Source organism: Pristiophorus japonicus, chromosome 4 (genome assembly GCF_044704955.1).
Source record: "Pristiophorus japonicus isolate sPriJap1 chromosome 4, sPriJap1.hap1, whole genome shotgun sequence".
Classification (NCBI taxonomy): Eukaryota; Metazoa; Chordata; class Chondrichthyes; family Pristiophoridae; genus Pristiophorus; species Pristiophorus japonicus.
Window position 1 is genome coordinate 163318431 of NC_091980.1, and position 22203 is coordinate 163340633.

A 22203-nucleotide genomic window follows, 5' to 3' on the forward strand; every position below is an offset into this window, starting at 1 on the left:
TTTCCATTGACAGCTGTTTTATACTGGACATTATTAATTTGGATTTCTTAATAAAATAAAGAAGACTCACCTGACAGATAGAGGAAATGGTGGGATATTCAGAATAAAAATAAAACGGAACTAGCTGGTCAAGAGTTAAAAGCTAAGATAAACAGGCTGAAAGAGATGTTTAAAAAAAACAAGACCAGGCGGATAGTGCAGTGTGCAGCCATAGCACCATCACCTATGGCAATAGAGCCAATGTACCCCACGGTGGGTAGGTGTAGTCCAACCTAACGGTAAAGCAGACTGGGATGAGTGGTGGCATTGGTGTTGATTGGAGTTTGGATAATATATAGATGGGTCATCGTGCAGGCTCGAGCACAGCAGGCTCAAATGCAAAACCGACGGCAGCCCAGACAGGGACATGAAGTGATAGAGATGGTATGACTATAAAGAATAGGGTTAACCTAACCCTTACCTCCGATTCCACAGAGTGACAGCGACACAAGTAGACCAGAACCTAACACCTGGTGACGACCAGGCTATCTGTTTAAAAATTTCAGATAAAACACTCACCAAGATGGGACCGCAGTGGTGACTTCGACTCTGGGGACTCATGATACTGGAAACCTCAAGACCCACACAAACACTGGATGATACCAACGGATTGCAGCGCACTCAGGAAATAAACAACTACATGAACTATGGAGTCTTGTTTAATTTAACGGATGGAATGTGCATCCCAGCAGCCAAGGATTGGAGCAAGGACAGGACTTATTTTAATGCATGGTTACAAGTGAATCCTAATAAGAACCGGGTATGTGTACAGTGCTCCACGGGTATAAGGAGCAACTGCATTAAACGGAGGGATGTCAAAGGGCCCGATGAATATACTTTCGGCATAATTTGCGCGCCTCCGGGACAGTCCCAGCAATCAGTCTTCCGCAAAAAGGGAGTGGGGCTGTGTGGGTACTACGAGGAGGTGGGGGCGGCTGCAATATCATTGTATGTATGCTTCTCACCCCCTCCGACACCGCGCCCCATAAGAACCACCACACAGCCTGAGGAATTGCCATGCCCCATAACCACTAAGGGACCAGAAAATGGGATTGTAATGTACAACGAAGGGGAATTATTGTATGGTAATGTTAAACATGAAATTGTGCCTGTCCTGATCAATATTTCAGGCATCCAGATGCCGGAATACTGTACAGAACACTTAAGTCAAGGAAAATGTACAATATATTAAGTAAAGTTGTAATGCAGCAGGCTGCCGATGCAATAGATTCCGAGGACAGGGGTCAGCCCCCAGGATAAAGAGGGGAATAGTTAATGATGTTGCTACCGGTTTCAATACAGGGACCTCCGTAGTAAACTCGATAGACATACAAGGGTTAAACGAGAGGGTGGAACAGCTTAGAGGGATGATGAAGGGGTTATTAGAAAGGGTGGAGCAAAACCAGGAAGACCAAGCCAACCTAGGAAAGAAGGGTGCCGAAATCCAGTTGGATGGCATCTCAGTCCTGGAAGCTCACGCCAAAACCATCAATCACCTCATTGATAGAGAAAAAGAAGATACTGGAAAGCAAAGACAGGGGCAACTCTGTCACACTTATGGCCTGTGGATGGTGGGACAGATCCACCACAATCTCGATCAGATCCAACGCGGGGAAGTACCCGATTGGATAGACAGTTCACATTTAGCTCAGTTGGCAAACCAGAGGGGGACACTGGATAATTGTACTCTGAAGGGACTGACCCAAGTATACCCAGCGATTCCAGATTGCCAGATGGGTAGGAATACCGGGATAGGGATAGTCCTGATGATCCCTATAGCCACGCCGGACTCAGGGCCGTTCCTCCTGTACCAACTAGAGAATATCGGAGTAATACGGGAAAATGTCTCCATATGTTACTATCTGACAACCACCTTCGCCGTTCGCCGAAACGACATACTTACCAGAATTTCCCTAAGAGAATGCAAGCAAAGGGGGGAGATCACAGTATGCCCTCACCCGGTAGGCCGAGGTGAGCTAGACAACTGCGGGTTCAACCGAACCGACGGGTGTGTACTAGAAATAGTGCCCGCACATAGGCACTTCGCTAGGGCAGGCTACGGAGGGAAGGGAAGATACTGCGTCTCTACCACAGAGCGTTCATACCGGTATAATGACCTGCAGTGCCCGATACCACAGCCGAACTTTTGTTTGCGCCGCTACGACCTGTCGCGATCGGGCAAGCGCATATCATCCAGGTTAGGCACCGGAAGCCCGAAGTTATTGATGGAACCGATCAGCTCCACGATCATTTGCAGGATTATGACGAGCCAGATCAGGTCCCTATCCCACATCTAACCGAAGCATTACGAGAATTGAGGCTCAGGGTGGGTCAATCCGTAAAGCTCTACCACCAACTGCATACTAAAATCAAAGTACTGGAAGAAGATACCGATGTAGACTTACAAAGTCAGAGTTGGTGGAGAAAGGTCTGGGACTGGGGAATAAATGTGAACATCCATCCTTGGATTCGAATAATTTCACACATACTGGTCGGGATACAATTGATCTTAGCAATAACATGGGGCATAATGGCCTGCCAGGCATGCAGGCACCACGCACGACGAAGAGGGACCCTTGACCGGTCCCCAAATACTAAACAAGCCTGTCTAATAAAGGGGCAGGAGGATTTGGCCTTTGTCAATTTGATTTAAGCAACCAGGACTCCTGAAATTGCGTGACTGGCCAGCACGTTGAGGCAGGAAGTACCGGGCGGTGCACAAAATCTAATAAAAGTAGGGCAGTCGGTTAAAGGGGGACTAGGACTAGTCCCTTTACCGAAAGGGGGGAATTGTTGTAGGCATTAGGCACCTGCTGAATATATCAAAACACTAGGCATTAGGCACCTGCTGAATATATCAAAACTCATATAGGTTTAAAGTGGCCACATATAAAATGGCTGTCCAAGCATGATGGGAACTCAGTTAGTAAAGTAATGAACTGGGGCTGACTGAGCAATGACCGACCAATGACCCTGTGAGGCCCACTACCGGGATTGCCTTGGTTCATCCACTTGAGACAAGATAACGATAACGAACCATTATAGTACCTGGTGTGGAATGTCCTTGATTAAGGACTTCACACAGCAGAGCCCGAGGAACAGAGATAAGGGGGGGCCCACCTCACATAACGAGGTCATTAATCAGCCCGAGCTGACAAAACTCAAACATACAGACCCTGAGGTATCAGGGGAATTCTATTGAGTTAAAGAAACTTATATGTAATCTACAATCGTTATGATTGGATTGTGTCCAGCCGAAGTGGGCTGAGTAACTGTAATGAACTATTGTAAAACATATAAATATCGACGAATTTCTTTGTTCGTTGGAGAGAAGTGCCTGGATCCAGACCTGAGGCTTCCTCCCCGCCGGAGAAAAAAAGGCCGCATTGGCGTTGGAACCGAATCGGAGTGTTGAGTGATTCTTCCGAGAAAACATTCACGCTAACAGCCACCCCGCCTCCTTTTCCTCTCTGCCTATCCTTCCTAAATGTTGAATACCCCTGGATGTTGAGTTCCCAGCCTTGGTCACCTCGGAGCCATGTCTCCGTGATGCCAATTACATCATATCCGTTAACTGCTATCTGCACAGTTAATTCGTCCACCTTATTCCAAATACTGCTCGCATTGAGGCACAGAGCTTTCAGGCTTGTCTTTTTAACACACTTTGCCCCTTGAGAGTTTTACTGTAATGTAGCCCTTTTTGTTTTTTGCCTTGGGTTTCTCTGCCTTCCATTTTTACTATTCTCCTTTCTAACTTTTGCTTCTGCCTCCATTTTATTTCCCTCTGTCTCCCTGCATAGGTTCCCATCCCCCTGCCATGTTAGTTTAACTCCTCCCCAACAACAGTAGCAAACACTCCCCCTAGTATATTGGTTCCGGTCCTGCCCAAGTGCAGACCGTCTGGTTTGTACTGGTCCCACCTCCCCGCAGAACCGATTCCAATGTCCCAGGAATTTGAATCCCTCCCTCTTGCACCACTCCTCAAGCCACGTAGTCATCTGAGCTATCCTGCGATTCCTATTCTGACTAGTACATGGCACTGGTAGCAATCCTGAGATTACTACTTTTGAGGGACTACTTTTTAATTTAGCTCCCAGCTCAATAAATTCGTCTCGTAGGACCTCTTCCCGTTTTTTACCGATATCGTTGGTACCTATGTGCACCATGACAACTGGCTGTTCACCCTCCCATTTCAGAATTTCCTGCACCTACTCCGAGACATCCTTGACCCTTGCACCAGGGAGGCAACATACCATCCTGGAGTCTCGGTTGCGGCTGCAGAAACGTCTATCTATTCCCCTTACAATCGAATCCCCTATCACTATAGCTCTCCCACTCTTTTTCCTGCCCTCCTTTGCAGCAGAGCCACCCACGGTGCCATGAACTTGGTTGCTGCTGCCCTCCCCTGATGAGTCATCCCCCTCAACAGTACCCAAAGTGGTGTATCTGTTTTGCAGGGGGATGACCACAGGGGACCCCTGCACTAGCTTCCTTCCACTGCTCTTCCTGTTGGTCACCCATCCCCTATCTGGCTGTGTACCGTGTACCTGCGGTGAGACCAACTCACTAAATGTGTTATTCACGTCATTCTCAGCATCGTGGAAGCTCCAGAGTGAATCCACCCGCAGCTCCCGTGCCACAATGCGGTCCATCAGGACCTGGAGGCGGATACACTGCCCGCACACGGAGTTATCAGGGACACCAGAAGTGTCCCTGTCTTCCCACATAGTACAGGAGGAGCATAACACATGTCCGAACTGTCCTGCCATGTCGTAACCCTTAGATAAACTTTATTTGGCAACAACAATGCCAAATGTTACTTACTGATATAGAAAAGAAAAAGAAAAACTACTTACCAATCACCAGCCAATCACTTACCCACTTGGCTGTGACGTCACCTTTCGATTTTTTTCTATTTCTTTTTTGGCTCCCTGCTGCAGCTGCACCAGCTGGTCTCCCGCCGACTCCCGAACTCCCGAGCCTCTCCTCGATCTCCCCGCTCCGTCTCCCGCCGACTCCCGAACTCCCGAGCCTCTCCTCGATCTCCCCGCTCCGTCTCCCACTGACTCCCGAACTCCCGAGCCTCTCCTCGATCTCTCCGCTCCGTCTCTCGCCGACTCCCGAACTCCCGAGCCTCTCCTCGATCTCCCCGCTCCGTCTCCCACCGACTCCCGAACTCCCGAGCCTCTCCTCGATCTCCCCGCTCTGTCTCTCACTGACTCCCGAACTCCAGAGCCTCTCCTCGATCTCCCCGCTCCGTCTCCCGCCGACTCCCGAACTCCCGAGCCTCTCCTCGATCTCCCCGCTCCGTCTCTCGCTGACTCCCGAACTCCCGAGCCTCTCCTCGATCTCCCTGCTCTGTCTCTCACTGACTCCCGAACTCCCGAGCCTCTCCTCGATCTCCCTGCTCCGTCTCCCGAGCCTCTCCTCGATCTCCCCGCTCCGTCTCTCGCTGACTCCCGAACTCCCGAGCCTCTCCTCGATCTCCCTGCTCTGTCTCTCACTGACTCCCGAACTCCCGAGCCTCTCCTCGATCTCCCCGCTCCGTCTCTCGCCGACTCCCGAACTCCAGAGCCTCTCCTCGATCTCCCCGCTCCGTCTCCCGCTGACTCCTGAACTCCCGAGCCTCTCCTCGATTTCCCCGCTCTGTCTCTCACCGACTCCCGAACTCCCGAGCCTCTCCTCGATCTCCCCGCTCCATCTCCCGCCGACTCCCGAACTCCCGAGCCTCTCCTCGATCTCCCCACTCCACCTCTCGCCGACTCCCGAGCTCCCGAGCCTCTCCTCAATCTCCCCGCTCCGTCTCTCGTTGACTCCCGAACTCCCGAGCCTCTCCTCAATCTCCCCGCTCCGTCTCTCGTTGACTCCCGAACTCCCGAGCCTCTCCTCAATCTCCCCGCTCCGTCTCTCGTTGACTCCCGAACTCCCGAGCCTCTCCTCAATCTCCCCGCTCCGTCTCTCGCCGACTTCCGAACTCCCGAGCCTCTCCTCGATCTCCCCGCTCCGTCTCTCGTTGACTCCCGAACTCCCGAGCCTCTCCTCAATCTCCCCGCTCTGTCTCTCGCCGACTCCCAAACTCGCGAGCCTCTCCTCGATCTCCCCACTCCGCCTCTCGCCGAGTCACGAACTCCCGAGCCTCTCCTCGATCTCCCCACTCTGCCTCTCACCGACTCCCAAACTCCCGAGCCTCTCCTCGATCTCCCCGCTCCGTCTCTCGCCGAGTCACGAACTCCCGAGCCTCTCCTCTATGTTGGGCCTTTTGTAGGCCGCCTCGATCTCCCCACTCCGCCTCTCGCCGAGTCACGAACTCCTGAGCCTCTCCTCGATGCTGGGCCTTTTGTAGGCCGCCTCGATCTCCCCACTCCGCCTCTCGGGGAGAGAAGGATCACCGCAACCTACCTCGAGAAGAGTGAAAAGATGGCGCCTGCACCAAGAGGCGAAATGCCTGAAATCAAGATGGCTGCAACCAGACCTCGAGAGGCAGCGTTGAGGGAGCAACATGTGATACCGAGCAGCGAACCGGATTGTGGTAAAGATTGCAAGGCACTGTTAAAGGAGACCAGCAACCCAGAACAATTAAAGGGACAGTTCCACTTTTTGTACAGAGATGCCGTGATACTAAAGTAAGACATATAATTAACAAATGCAAGTATTTAACTGTACCGTTGAACAGCGATGCCAGTAGGATACGCAGAAAAGGTGTAACTGATGAACTCAAGTATCTAAATGTAACATTGTACAGCGATGCTGATAATATACAGGAAAAATATGTAATTGAGCGTAAAGAAGTAATTGACAAACGTAAACTCGTACTTGAAAGCGATCGGAGCCAATGTTTCATGAATGTAAACGATGGAATAAAGTGTGATGCCGGGTTGAAGATGCTCACCGACAAAACCAAGGGGGATCTCCTGTTTGAAGCATGCAGGTCCAGCGGGCTACCCAATCATGTAGCCTGTGCTGCAGGGACCAAGGTGATGCCCCAGGGAGCGTGGCCACACACAGTGGGAACTTACCCACTGCAGGGCCAGCGATCAGCACAGGCACCACTACTGGCACCCTGCCCCAGATCGGCTCTCCCTCACTGGTCACCAGGGCCAGCACAGGGAGCAAGAGGCCAGCAACCTTCAGCGCTCCCGAGGGGACCTGGGATGACCAGGCTCCCACTACTGCTGAAGGGCAGCAGGGAGACCCTGCAGCCCTCAAAGGAGAACAGGGAGGCCACACATTCCTGTGGTTCTGCCACCACTAGGCAATGGCAAAGGCCCCGAGACCCAGCCAAGGGAGCGACTCGAGCTCACCCAGCTGGCAGGGGGCGCAGCGCCGGCATCAGACAACCTGGACACAGTCCAGTGACTCTGGAAATAGTGTCCTCACCCACCTGCACCTGCACCCCAGGGGTAAGACTGTAATACCATGTATGTACCTAACCTGTAAAATGGACTTGTTCCACCACTGCTAAACCCAGTCACGAAACCAATCCTTCTTTTTGTACATGTATGTAAATGCAAATGTTGAGCCACACACATGGTCTATGTATGGCGGGAGGGGAAATGGGGGTATGTAGCCATGGACACATGGATCACACCCAGAACTCACACAAACACCACTTCAACCTCCAACCGTCCACTGCTGACCATTTCCCAATGTTGTGGCAATAAGGACCTGGGGATCCACAGGGAGAGAACCATCCCCAAGCACAGACAAAGTGCAAGGGCTTTGGGCACTCAAGTAGAGGACCATAGCACCCACTGCAAAGGCCAGCGGCACAAGACTTAGGGGGAGGGGTGATGTTATGTATGTATATACCCTGTACACTCAATGTACAGTTACATAAGACCAATGAATGTATCGTTACACTGTATACAATATGCCTGTACCACCAGAGGGTGCAACAAGTGGAGACCAAGAGGTCACCTGTACACTGCCTGCAAACACCACAGGTAATGCTGTAGAATGTCAAAGGGAGGTTGTTAGACTCCTGTTGTTTGAGTTAGTCATTGCCTGACACTTGTGTAGTGCAAATCTCACTTACATAGAAACATAGAAAATAGGTGCAGGAGTAGGCCATTCGGCCCTTCGAGCCTGCACCACCATTCAATAAGATCATGGCTGATCATTCAACTCAGTGCCCCTTTCCTGCTCTCTCTCCATACCCTTGATCCCTTCAGCCATAAGGGCCATATCTAACTTCCTCTTGAATATATCTAATGAACTGGCATCAACAACTCGCTGCGGTAGAGAATTCCACAGGTTCACAACTCTCTGAGTGAAGAAGTTTCTCTTCATCTCGGTCCTAAATGGCTTACCCCTTATCCTTAGACTGTGACCCCTGGTTCTGGACTTCCCCAACATCGGGAACATTCTTCCTGCATCTAACCTGTCCAGTCCCATCAGAATTTTATATGTTTCTATGAGAGCCCCTCTCATTCTTTTAAATTCCAGTGAATACAGGCCCAGTCGATCCAGTCTCTCCTCATATGTCAGTCCTGCCGTCCTGGGAATCAGTCTGGTGAACCTTCGCTGCATTCCCTCAACAGCAAGAATGTCCTTCATCAGATTAGGAGACCAAAACTGAGCACAATATTCCAGGTGAGGCCTCACCAATGCCCTGTACAACTGCAGTAAGAGCTCCCTGCTCCGATACTCAAATCCCCGAGCTATGAAGGCAAACATGTCACTTGCCTTTTTCACCGCCTGCTGTACCTGCATGCCAATCTTCAATGACTGATGTACCATGACACCCAGGTCTCGTTGCACCTCCCCTTTTCCTAATCTGTCGCCATTCAGATAATATTCTGCCTTCACGTTTTTGTCACCAAAGTGGATAACCTCACATTTATCCACATTATACTGCATCTGCCATGCATTTGCCCACTCACCTAACCTGTCCAAGTCACCTTGCATCCTCTTAGCATCCTCCTCACAGCTCACACCACCACTCAGCTTAGTGTCATCTGAAACTTGGAGATATTACACTCAATTCCTTCATCTAAATCATTGATGTATATTGTAAATAGCTGGGGTCCGAGCACTGAGCCCTGCGGCACCCCACTCGTCACTGCCTGCCATTCTGAAAAGGACCTGTTTATCCCGACTCTCTGCTTCCTGTCTGCCAACCAGTTCTCTATCCACATCAATGCATTACCCCCAATACCATTTGCTTTAATTTTGCACACCAATCTCTTGGGTGGATGTTGTCTAAAGCTTTTTGAAAGTCCAAATACACCACATCCACTGGTTCTCCCTTGTCCACTCTACTAGTTACATCCTCAAAAAATCTAGAAGATTTGTCAAGCATGATTTCCCTTTCATAAATCCATGCTGGCTTGGACCAATCCTGTCACTGCTTTCCAAATGCGTTGCTATTTCATCTTTAATAACTGATTCCAACATTTTCCCCACTACCGATGTCAGGCTAACCGTCTATAAGTCCTCGTTTTCTCTCTCCCTCCTTTTTTAAAAAGTGGTGTTACATTAGCAACCCTCCAGTCCATAGGAACTGATCCACAGTCGATAGACCGCTGGAAAATGATCACCAATGCATCCACTATTTCTAGGGCCACTTCCTTAAGTGCTCTGGGATGCAGACTATCAGGCCCTGGGGATTTATCGGCCTTCAATCCCATCAATTTCCCTCACATAATTTCCTGACTAATAATACTTGCCAACTATCTGCCCAAGCGTGAATGTCATCCAGGTCTTGCTGCACGTGGGCACGGACTGCTTCATTTTCTGAGGAGTTGCGAATGGAACTGAACACTGCAATCATCAGCGAACACCTCCAGTTCCCCATGTTTAAATCTTGAAGCCCCATCCTGAATCTCTCCCGCCCGTCGTTGGGTGGGGTTGGGGAGAGGGAGTTCATCTCAAGGCCATTGTCTTTTGGATAATACAGAGGCTGTATGAAAAATGAAAACATTTACCTTGGGTGATGTGATGTTTCTCTTTGAGTTCCCTGCAGCACCTGGTTAAATTATTGAAGCTATTTACCTCGAAGTTTCCAGGTATATTGACAATTGTAACATCATGCTTTGCAAATTCAATTTCATCTGCAAACCAAAACAAAGATATATTTAGTACCATTGGATACAGCGAGACACAGAGAGAAAGAGACAGAAGGAGACACAGAGAAGGAGAGAGAGGAGCAAAGAGAGATACCGAGAGAGACACAGCGAGAAAGAGAAGAGGCAAACACAGAGAGAGAGAGAGAGAGAGAGAGAGAGAGAGAGGGACAAAGAGAGACACTGAGAGGGACAGGTATTTGGATGGACACAGAGTGAAAGAGAAAAAGTCAGACAATCAGGGAGCCATTAAAAGAGGTATGAGGTACAGGGAGAAAGATATAGAGGGAGAGGAAGACACACAGATGACGAGAAAGGAAAACAGAGAGAAGTCGACAGAGACAGAAAGAAAGAAACAGACATCACAGACAGAGAGAGGGGAAAGGAAATGATAGAGAGAGGCAGCGTGACAAAAACACAGACACAGTGTGACAGAAAGAAGAGAGATACAAAGAGGGGGAAGGAGACAGACAGAGCCAGAAAGATAGATTTAGAAACAGAGAAATAGAGAGAGAGACAGAGTGAGCGGGCAAGAGATGGGAGAAAGATTCAGTACTAGATTGACAGAGCCACACATGCAGACAGACAGGAAGAGAGCCACATGGGCAGAAGGACAGAAAGAAGTGAGAATGAAGGCAGAGATTTATGTTACGATGCAGCTCAGAGGCACCACCAGCCTCTGGTACATTGCTGAATTGGCGATTCTTCCAGTGTGAATCAGACAAGCGAATGTCGTGCAGCTCATCTCTTGGGAGCCAAACTCATTTTGTCCAATGACATTTTGATGAACATCCAACAGGAATTGCAGGAGGAGCAGGATCCCTGGGCTGTACATCTCTTCCTAGCTCTGGGGAATAGGGGACAGCCAGACTGAGAAAGGACCAAACTGTACACACCACAATCCAACCTGATCTGCACAGTTTGTCCAATATCTTAGTTACCCCAGTTTGAATTCAACAAAGTAAACAAAGTGCAAGAATATGATGGAATCGTCACTTACCACCAGAACCAAGACTGGAGGATTGCTCAATATTGAGAATGACAAGGAGGAGAAAAAGGGCAGCCTTCATGTCTTCACAACAGCTTTCCCGGGGCAAGTGTCAAATCCTGGGAAGGTTAAGTTGACAAGATAAAAGGGTCTGATGAAGAGCACATTAACTGCTGACATTTTGAATATTGAATGAACTCATTAATTCTACATATTGGGAGGACCCAGTCAGTTCCTGCCCATAGATTTTAGAAACCATGTTGTATAAAATTACTTATGGATAATAATGGAAATTTAAGTCATGCTTTGGTTTAAAAGTAGAAGCAATCAGAGAATCACAGATTATTACAGCACAGAAAGAGGCCATTCGGCCCATCGAGTTCCTGACGGCTCTTATGAAGAGCAATCCAGTTAGTGTCGCTCCCCCGCTCCGTCCCTGTATCCCCGCAATTTTTTCTCCTTCATTTATCCAATTCCCTTTTGAAGTTTACTATTGAATCTGTATCCACCATCCTATCATGAATAGCATGTTTAGTGAGTTGGTCATACTGCAGGTAAAGGTTACACAGACAGATAGGGGATGGGTGACCAACAGGAAGAACAGTGGAAGGTAGTGCAGAGGTCCCCTGCGATCATCCCCCTCTAAAACAGATACACCGTTTTGGGTACTGGTGGGGGGGATGACACATCAGGGGAGGGCAACAGCAGCCAAGTCCAGGCACCATGGGTGGCTGTGCTGCACAGGAGGGCAGGAAAAAGTGTGGGAGAGCTATAGTGGAAGGGGATTCAATTGTAAGGGGAATAGATAGACGTTTCTGAGGCCACAATCGAGACTCCAGGATGGAATATTGCCTCCTAGGTACAACGGTCAAGGATGTCTTGGAGTGTTTGCAGGACATTTTGGAGGGGGAGCATGAACAGCCAGTTGTCGTGGTGCATATAGGAACCAACGATATAGATAAAAAACGGGGTGAGGTCCGACAAGTTGAATTTAGGGTGCTAGGAGTGAAATTAAAACGTAGGACCTCAAAGTTAGTCATCTAAGAATTGCTGCTAGTGCCACGTGCTCATCAGAGTAGGAATCACAGGATAGCTCAGATGAATACGTGGCTTGAGGAGTGGTGCAGAAGGGAGAGATTTAAATTCCTGGGACATTGGAACCGGTTCTGGGGGAGGTGGGACCAGTACAAACCAGACGGTCTGCACCTGGGCAGGATGGGAACCAATGTCCTCGGGGGAGTGTTTGCTCGTGCTGTTGGGGAGGGGCTAAACTAATATGGCAGGGGGATGGGAACCTATGCAGGGAGACAGAGGGAAGTAGAATGGGGGCAGAAGCAAAAGAAAGAAAGAAGAAAAGTAAAAGTGGAGGGCAGAGAGACCCAATGCAAAAATCAAAAAGGGCCACATTACAGCAAAATTCTAAAGGGGCAAAGTATGTTAAAAAGACAAGCCTGAAGTCCCTGTGCCTTAAAGCGAGGAGCATTCGTAATAACTGCACAGGCCGCAATTAATGAATATGATAAAATTGGCATCACGGAGACATGGTTCCAGGGTGACCAAGGCTGGGAACTCAACATTCAGGTGTATTCAACATTCAGGAAGGATAGACAGAAAGGGAAAGGAGGTGGGGTAGCATTGCTGGTTAAAGAGGACATTAATGCAATAGTAAGGAAGGAGATTAGCTTGGATGATGTGGAATCTGTATGGGTGGAGCTGCGGAATACCAAAGGGCAGAAAACGCTCGTGGGAGTTGTGCACAGATCACCAAAGAGTAGTGGTGAGGTTGGGGACAGCATCAAACAAGACATTAGGGATGCGTGCAATAAAGGTACAGCAGTTATCAAGGGCGACTTTAATCTACATTTAGATTGGGCTAACCAAATTGGTAGCAATACGGTGGAAGATGATTTCCTGGAGTGTATTAGGGATGGCTTTCTCGACCAATATGTCGAGGAACCAACTAGAGGGCTGGCCATCCTAGAGTGGGTGATGTGTAACGAGAAAGGACTAATTAGCAATCTTGTTGTGCGAGGTCCCTTGGGGAAGAGTGACCATAATATGGTCGAATTCTTTATCAAGATGGAGAGTGACACAGTTAATTCAGAGACTAGTGTCCTGAACTTAAGGAAAGATATCTTCGATGGTATGAGATGTGAATTGGCTAGAATAGACTGGCAAATGATACTTAAAGGGCTGGCAGTGAATAGGCAATGGCAAACATTTAAAGATCACATGGAGAAACTTCAACAATTGTACACCCTGTCTGGAGTAAAATTAAAATGGGGAAGGTGACTCAACCGTGTCTAACAAGGGAAATTAAGGATAGTGTTAAATCCAAGGAAGAGGCATATGAATTGGCCAGAAAAAGCAGCAAACCTGAGGACTGGGACAAATTCAGAATTCAGCAGAGGAGGAAAAAGGGTTTAATTAGGAGGGGGAAAATAGAGTATGAGAGGAAACTTGCCGGAAACATAAAAACTGACTGCAAAAGCTTCTATAGATATGTGAAGAGAAAAAGATTAGTGAAGACAAATGTAGATCCCTTGCAGTCAGATTCAGGTGAATTTATAATGAGGAACAAAGAAATGGCAGACCAGTTGAACAAGTACTTTGGTTCTGTCTTCACTAAGGAAGACACAAATAACCTTCCAGAAATACTAGGGGACCAAGGGTCGAGTGAGAAGGAGGAACTGAAGAAAATCCTTATTAGGCAGGAAATTGTGATAGGGAAATTGATGGAATTGAAGGCCAATAAATCCCCGGGGCCTGATAGTCTGCATCCCAGAGTACTTTTGGAAGTGGCCCTAGAAATAGTGGATGCATTGGTGATCATTTTCCAACAGTCTATCGACTCTGGATCAGTTCCTATGGACTGGAGGGTAGTTAATGTAACACCACTTCTTAAAAAAGGAGAGAGAGATTAAACGGATAATTATAGACCGGTTAGCCTGACATCAGCAGTGGGGAAAATGTTGGAATCAATTATTGAGGATGAAATAGCAGCACATTTGGAAAGCAGTGACAAGATCGGTCCAAGTCAGCATGGATTTATGAAAGGGAAATCATGCTTGACAAATCTTCTGGAATTTTATGAGGATGTCATCATCATCATCATAGGCAGTCCCTCGGAATCGAGGAGGACTTGCTTCCACTCCCAAAGTGACTTCTTTGATGGCTGAACAGTCCGATACGAGAACCACAGACCCTGTTACAGATGGGACAGACATTCGTCGAGGGAAGGGGTTGATGGGGCTGGTTTGCCGCGCGCTCCTTCCGCTGCCTGCGCTTGGTCTCTTCATGCTCTTTGCGCTGAGACTCGAAGAGCTCAACGTCCGCCGGATGGACTTTCTCCACCTCAGACGGTCTGTGTCCAGTGTCTCCCAGGTGTCAGTGGTGATGTCGCACTTTACTAGCGAGGCTTTGAGTGTGTCCATATAACGTTTCCTATGTCCTCCTTTGGCTCGTTTACCATGAAGGAGCTCCGCATAAAGCATTTGCTTCGGGAATCTCGTATCTGGCATGTGTACTATGTGGCATGCCCAGCGAAGCTGATCGAGTGTGGTCAGTGCTTCAATACTGGGGATGTTAGCCTGATCGAGGACACTGATGTTGGTGCGCCTGTCCTCCCAGGGGATTTGCAGGATCTTGCGGAGACATCGTTGGTGATATACCCCAGTGTTTTGAGGTGCCTTTTGTGCATCATCCATGCCTCAGATCCATACAGGAGGGTGAGTATTACTGCAGTCCTGTAGACCATGAGTTTGGTGGTAGATTTGAGGGCCTGGTCTTCAACACTCTTTTCATCAGACGGCCGAAGGCTGCGCTGGTGCACAGGAGGCGATGTTGAATCTCCACATCAATGTCTGCCTTTATTGATAAGAGGCTCACGAGATATGGGAAATGGTCCACGTTATCCAGGGCCGCTCCGTGGACCTTGATGATTGGAGGGCAGTGCTGTGCGGTGGTGACAGGACCTTTGTCTTACGGATGTTACGCCTAAGGCCCATGCTTTCATATTTCTCAGTGAATACATTGACTATATCCTGGAGTTCAGTCTCTGAATGTGCACAGATGCGGGCGTTTTTCGCATACTGCAGCTCAACGACAGAGGTTGGGGTGATCTTGGATCTAGCCTGGAGGTGGAGTAGGTTAAACAGCTTCCCACTGGTTCTGTAGTTTAGTTCCACTACAGTGGGAAGTTTATTGATTGTGAGGTGGAGCATGACGGCGAGGAAGATTAAGAAGAGGGTTAGCGCGATAACGCAGCCCTGTTTGACCCCGGTCCGGACGAGGATTGGGTCTGTAATGGATCCATTGGTTAGGATCACGGCCTGCATGTCATCGTGAAGCAAGCGAAGGATGTTGACAAACTTTTGGGGTCATCCGAAACGGAGGAGGACGCTCCATAGACCCTCACGGTTGGCAGTGTTAAAAGGCCTTTGTAAGATCGAAAAAGGCCATGTTCCCTGCATTTTTCCTGCAACTGGCGCGCTGCAAAGATCATGTCTGTTGTGCCCCGTAGGGGACAAAATCTGCATTGTGATTCCGGGAGGAGCTCCTCGGCCACAGGGAGAAGATGATTGAGGAGAACTCGAGCGACAACTTTCCCAGTGGCTGAAAGCAGGGAGATTCCCCTGTAGTTGCCGCAGTCGGACTTGTTCCCCTTTTTAAAAATGGTGAAAATCACTGCATCTCTGAGATCTCCCGGCATGCTCTCCTCCCTCCAGATGAGAGAGATGAGGTCATGTATCCATGCCAACAGCGCCTCTCCGCCATATTTTAGCTCCTCAGTAGGGATTCCATCTGCACCCATAGCCTTGTTATTTTTAAGCTGTTTTATGGCTTGCCTACCTCGTGCAGCATTGGAGTTTCACTGAGTTGATGGCGGGTCGCATGCTGCGGGATGGAATCGAGTACACTCGAGTCAAAGGCAGAGTCTCGATTGAGGAGATCTTCAAATGCTCCTTCCATCAGGCCCTGACAGCCTCAGTGTCCTTGATGAGCATTTCTCTGTTCTTTGCCAGGAGTGGGGTGCAGCCTTGGGAATTTGGACCGTAGGTGGCCTTGACTGCAGCGAAGAATTCGCGCATATCATGGCTGTCGACCAGTTGTTGTATCTCCTGTGCTTTCTTCATCCACCACCTGTTCTTTAGGTCCCGAGTTTTTTGTTGGACCTGAGCCTTGAGCCGTCTGTAATGTTGTTTTGCAGCTCCTGCATTGGGCTGTTGCTTGAGGCTCAGAAATGCTCTGCGCTTGCGATCTATTAGTTCTTCGATCTCCTGATCATTTTCATCAAACCAGTCCTGGTGTTTTCTGGTTGAGTGACCAAGTGTCTCTTCACTGGCACTGGTTATAAAGACCTGGAGGGCAGACCAAGCGCTATGGGGATTCAGCATCTCAGGGTCATCAAGGCATGCCAGATTGGCTGTGAGGTGCTGGCTGTATAGGGCTCTCTTAGCTGGGTTTCTCAGTGCCCCGGTATTAACTTTTTTGCGGAACTGCTTCTGCTGTCCCCTCTGCTTTGGGGCAATGTTAATGTTGATGATGGATCGGATTAGGCAGTGATCCATCTAGCAGTTGTCAGCTCCTGTCATGGCGTCGGTGATGCACACATCCTTGTGATCCCTGGCTCGGACGATGGCATAGTCAAGCAGGTGCCAGTGTTTGGAGCGAGGATGTTGCCATGATGCCTTTTATTTGTCCCTCTAGCGGAACAGGGTGTTGGTGATGAGGTGTACATGTTCTAGACATTTTGTCAGGAGTAGGGTACCGCTGGAGTTGGTTTTCCCTACCCCCTCTCTGCCAATCATGCCTCCCCAGAGGGCTGTGTCTTTTCCAACCCTGGCATTAAAATCACCCAGGAGGATCAATTTGTCGCCCGTGGAGACACAGGACAAGGATGTCTCGAGGTTGGAATAAAATCCCTCTTTAGCATCATCCGTTGCATCGAGTGTAGGGGCGTATGCACTGATGACTGTGGCACATTAGTTCCGAGATAGGGTGATACAGAGAGTCATGAGGCATTTGTTAACCCCACAGGCAGAGTCTTTGAGGCAATAGACCAGCTCATTCTTGACAGCAAAGCTGACTCCATGAAGGTGGCGTTCTGCCTCTGGTTTCCCTTTCCAGAAGAAGGTGTAGCCTCCACCATGTTCCTTCAACTGGCCTTCCTCTGCCCACCAGGTCATGCTTAGGGCGGCGATGTCAATGTCAAAACGTCTGAGTTCCCAGGCAACTATGGTGGTGCGGCGTTCCGGCCTGTTGCTGAGTGAGTGGGCAAACGCATGACAAATGTAGTATAATGTGGATAAATGTGAGGTTATCCACTTTGGTGGCAAAAACGTGAAGGCAGAATATTATCTGAATGGCGGCAGATTAGGAAAAGGGGAGGTGCAACGAGACCTGGGTGTCATGGTACATCAGTCTCCCAATCTGAGGAAGGATGTTCTTGTTATTGAGGGAGTGCAGCGAAGGTTCACCAGACTGATTCCCGGGATGGCAGGACTGACCTATGAGGAGAGACTGGATTGACTGGGCCTGTATTCACTGGAGTTTAGAAGGATGAGAGGGGAATCTCTTCGAAACATATAAAATTCTGATGGTACTGGACAGGTTAGATGCAGGAAGAATGTTCCTGATGTTGGGGAAGTCCAGAACCAGGGGACACAGTCTAAGGATGAGGGGTAAGCCATTTAGGATTGAGATGAGGAGAAGGAGAAACCTCTTCACTCAGAGAGTTGTTAACCTGTGGAATTCCCTACTGCAGAGAGTTGCTGATGGCAGTTTATTGGATATATTCAAGAGGGAGTTAGATATGGCGTTTAGGGCTAAAGGGATTGAGGGTATGGAGAGAAAGCAGGAAAGGGGTACTGAGGTGAATGATCAGCCATGATCTTATTGAATGGTGGGGCAGGCTCGAAGGGCCGAATGGCTTAATCCCTGGGCATCCTGGAGAAATTGTCAGAGGGAGATGATCTGGAAACCTTTGTGGAGCGACTCGACCAATACTTCGTGGCCAACGAGCTGGAAGGAGAAGCGAACGCTGCCAAACGAAGGGCGATCCTCCTCACCGTTTGCGGGGCACCAACGAATGGCGTCATGAAAAATCTGCTCGCTGCAGCGAAACCCACAGACAAGTCATATGATAAGTTGTGCACATCTAAACCCGAAGGAAAGCGTTCTGATGGCGAGGTATCAGTTCTGCACCTACAAGAGGTCTGAAGGCCAGGAAGTGGCGAGCTACGTCGCCGAACTGGGGCACCTTGCAGGACATTGCAAATTTGAAGGACACTTGGAGCATATGCTCAGGGACTTCTTTGTACTTGGCATTGGCCATGAAGTAATACTTCGCAAACTTTTGACTGTAGAGACCCCAACCTTGAATAAAGCCATCGCGATAGCCCGGTGGGTTATCGCCACCAGTGACAATACCAAAAACATTTCTCAGCACACGAGTGCTGCTGCAAGTACTGTGAACAATGTAATGTTGTTTTCAAATCGAAATGTACAGGGCAGGGCATGCGTGCCTGCAGCTGCATGTCTGCAGATGACTCAGAGTCCACCATCAAGGGTGGTGAGTACAAGGTCATTTACACCTTGTTGGCAGTGCGGGGGTGATCATCTTTTCCATTCATGCCACTTCAAACGATACGTTTGCAACGGCTGTGGAACAATGGGACACCTCCAACGCATGTGCAGGCGAGCTGAAAACCCTGCTAATCCAGCAAACCACCATTTTGCAGAGGAGGACAGATCCACGGTGGATCGCGATGAACCACAGCCTCAGACCAAGGAGACAGAGGTATATGGGGTCACACATTTACCACAAAGTGTCCCCCGATAATGCTGATGGTTGAATTAAATGGACTCCCAGTGTCCAAGGAGCTGGACACGGGCGCAAGCCAGTACATAATGAGCAAAAAGTCTTTGGATAAATTGTGGTGCAGCAAGGCCTCAAGGCCAGTCCTGATTCCCATTCGTACTAAACTGAGAATGTACAGAAAGGAATTGATTCCCGTAATCGGCAGTGCTACTGTAAAGGTCTCCTACGATGGAGCGGTGCACGAGTTACCACTCTGGGTGGTACCGGGCGATGGCCCCACGCTGTTCAGCAAGAGCTGGCTGGGAAAGATACGCTGGAACTGGGACGACGTCCGAGCGCTTTCGTCCGTTGACGACACCTCATGTACCCAGGTCCTAAACAAGTTCCCCTCACTGTTCGAACCAGGCATCAGGAAGTTCCAAGGAGCAAAAGTGCAGATCCGTTTGATTCTGGGGGCGCGACCCATCCCTCACAATGTGAGAGCAATACCTTACATGATGAGAGAGAGGGTGGAGATCGAACTGGACAGGCTGCAATGAGAAGGCATCATTTTGCCGATCGAATTCAATGAGTGGGCCAGTCAGATTGCTTCAGTCTTCAAGGGAGATGGCACCATCAGAATCTGTCGTGATTATAAAATAACTATCAATCATTTCTCACTGCAGGATCAATACCCGCTACCGAAGGCAGACGACCTATTTGCGACGCTGACGGGAGGGAAAACGTTCACAAAGCTGGACTTAACCTCAGCCTACATGACGCAAGAGCTGGAGGAATCATCGAAAGGCCTCATCTGCATCAACATGCACAAAGATCTCTTCATTTACAACAGATGCCTGTTTGGGATTCAATCGGTCGCGGCGATATTCCAGAGGAATATGGAAAGCTTGCTGAAGTCAGTCCCGCACACCGTGGTCTTCCAGGACGACATCTTGGTTACAGGTCGGGACACCGTCGAGCACCTGCAGAACCTGGAGGAGCTTCTTAATCTGCTTAATCGTGTGGGGCTCAGGCTAAAATGCTCAAAGTACGTTTTCCTGGTGCCTGAAGTGGATTTCCTGGGGAGAAGAATCGCGGCGGACAGCATTAGGCCCACCGATTCGAAGACGGAGGCAATCAAGAATGCACCGAGACCACAGAACGTGACGGAGCTGCAGTCGTTTCTAGGACTCCTGAACTATTTTGGTAACTTCTTACCGGGCCTCAGCACATTGTTAGAACCCCTGCACTCTTTACTGCGTAAAGGAGATGAATGGGTAAAAGCCAAGAAAATGCCTTTGAGAAAGCTAGGAAGCTGTTATGTTCAAACAAATTGCTTGTGTTGTACAATCCTTGTGAGTGTTTGGTACTAGCATGTGATGCGTCGTCATAAGAGATCGGGTTGTATTGCAACAAGCTATTGAATTTAGGAAATTGCAACCCGTTGCTTATGCATCCAGAAGTCTGTATAAGGCTGAGACAGCCTACAGTATGATCGAAATAGAAGCATTAGCGTATGATTACGGGGTAAGGAAAATGCATCAATATCTGTTTGGGCTCAAATTTGAATTGGGATCCAACCATAAGCCGCTTATATCCCTCTTTTCTGAAAGCAAGGGGATAAATACGAATGCATTGGCCCGCATCCAGAGATGGGCGCTCACGTTGTCCGCATATAACTATGCCATCCGCCACAGGCCAGGCAGAGAAAACTGTGCCGATGCTCTCAGTAGGTTTCCATTGTCCACCAGAGGGATGGAGATGGCACAGCCCGCAGATTTAGTCATGGTAATGGAAGCATTCAAGAGTAAGCAATCACCTGTTACCGCCCGACAGATTAGAACCTGGACGAGCCAGGACCCCTTATTGTCCTTAGTAAAAAACTGTGTGCTCCACAGGAGTTGGTCTAGTGTCCCGTTAGAGATGCAGGAGGAAATAAAGCCGTACCAGTGGCACAAAGATAAAATGTCTATTTAGGCAGACTGCCTCCTATGGGATAATCGGGTGGTGGTGCCAAAAAAGGGCAGGGACACTTTCATCATTGATCTCCACAGCACTCACCCAGGCATCGTAATGATGAAAACGATAGCCAGATCCCATGTGTGGTGGCCTAGTATTGTTGCAGACTTCGAGTCTTGCACGCACAAATGTAATACATGTCCACAGTTAAGCAATGCACCCAGGGAGGCGCCACTAAGTTTATGGTCCTGGCCCTCCAAACCATGGTCCAGGGTCCATGTTGACTATGCAGGCCCTTTCTTGGGAAAAATGTTTTTAGTGGTTGTAGATGAGTACTCCAAATGGATTGAATGTGTGATAATGTCGGCAAGCACGTCCGCTACCACCATTGAAAGCCTACGGGCCATGTTTGCCACATATGGCCTGCCTGATATCCTTGTAAGTGACAATGGACCATGCTTTACCAGTGCTGAGTTCATAGAGTTCATGACCCGCAATGGGATCAAACATGTGACATCTGCCCCGTTGAAACCAGCGTTCAACTGTCAGGCTGAACAAGCAGTTCAAACAATCAAGCAAAGCTTGACGTGGTAACTGAAGGCTCACTGCAGACTCGCTTATCCCGAGTCCTGCTTAGTTACCGCACAAGACCCCACTCGCTCACTGAGGTCCCTCCCGCTGAACTGCTCATGAAAAGGACACTTAAGACAACGCTCTCATTAGTACAAGCTGATCTACATGAACAGGCAGAGAGCAGACGGCTTCAACAGAATACATATCATGATCACGCAAATGTGTCACGCGAAATTGAGATCAATTATCCTGTGTTGAACTATGGACAAGGTCCCAAGTGGCTTCCTGGCATTGTTTTGGCCAAAGAGGGGAGTAACGTATTTGTGGTCAATGGACTCACCTGCAGGAAACACTTGGACCAAACCAAACTCAGATTTACGGACTATCCAGAACAACTCACAATAGGCTCCACCTTTTTCGACCCTCCAACACACACACAAGTGGCAACCAACCCAGCGGTTGACCACGAAGTAGAACCCATCACCCACAGCAGCCCAGCAGGACTCACCACCCCCAGCAACCCAGCAAGGTCAGCTGAGCAATAGCCCGGCGAGGGCCCAACAAACGACTCACCAAAACCAGCATTTGCACCAAGGCGATCAACCAGGGAAAGGAAGGCCCCAGATCGACTCACATTGTAAATAGTTAGACTATTGACTTTGAGGGGGGAGTGTTGTTATGTATGTAAACCAGTAAATGCCATGTCTAACCACCAGAAGGCTTATCCCCTGGAGTCCCAAGGGATCCCACAATCCCTTAGGAAAACCTGTATATAAGGA

The 22203-nt window shown here is 49.0% G+C and overlaps 1 protein-coding gene across 7 annotated transcripts in view; it reads right to left on the bottom strand.

Moving 5' to 3' along the window:
* LOC139263147 (intelectin-1b-like) overlaps nucleotides 1-22203 on the bottom strand; it is a 393914-nt gene that overhangs the window by 125828 nt on the left and 245883 nt on the right. For all 7 annotated transcript variants that reach the window (XM_070878771.1, XM_070878770.1, XM_070878769.1 and 4 more), the window contains 2 exons: nucleotides 11104-11210; nucleotides 9966-10091 (listed from right to left, as the gene is read on the bottom strand). In XM_070878771.1, the coding sequence (XP_070734872.1) occupies nucleotides 9966-10091; nucleotides 11104-11173 (196 nt within the window). In that variant the 5' untranslated portion in view covers nucleotides 11174-11210. The remainder of the gene's footprint in view (nucleotides 1-9965; nucleotides 10092-11103; nucleotides 11211-22203) is intronic.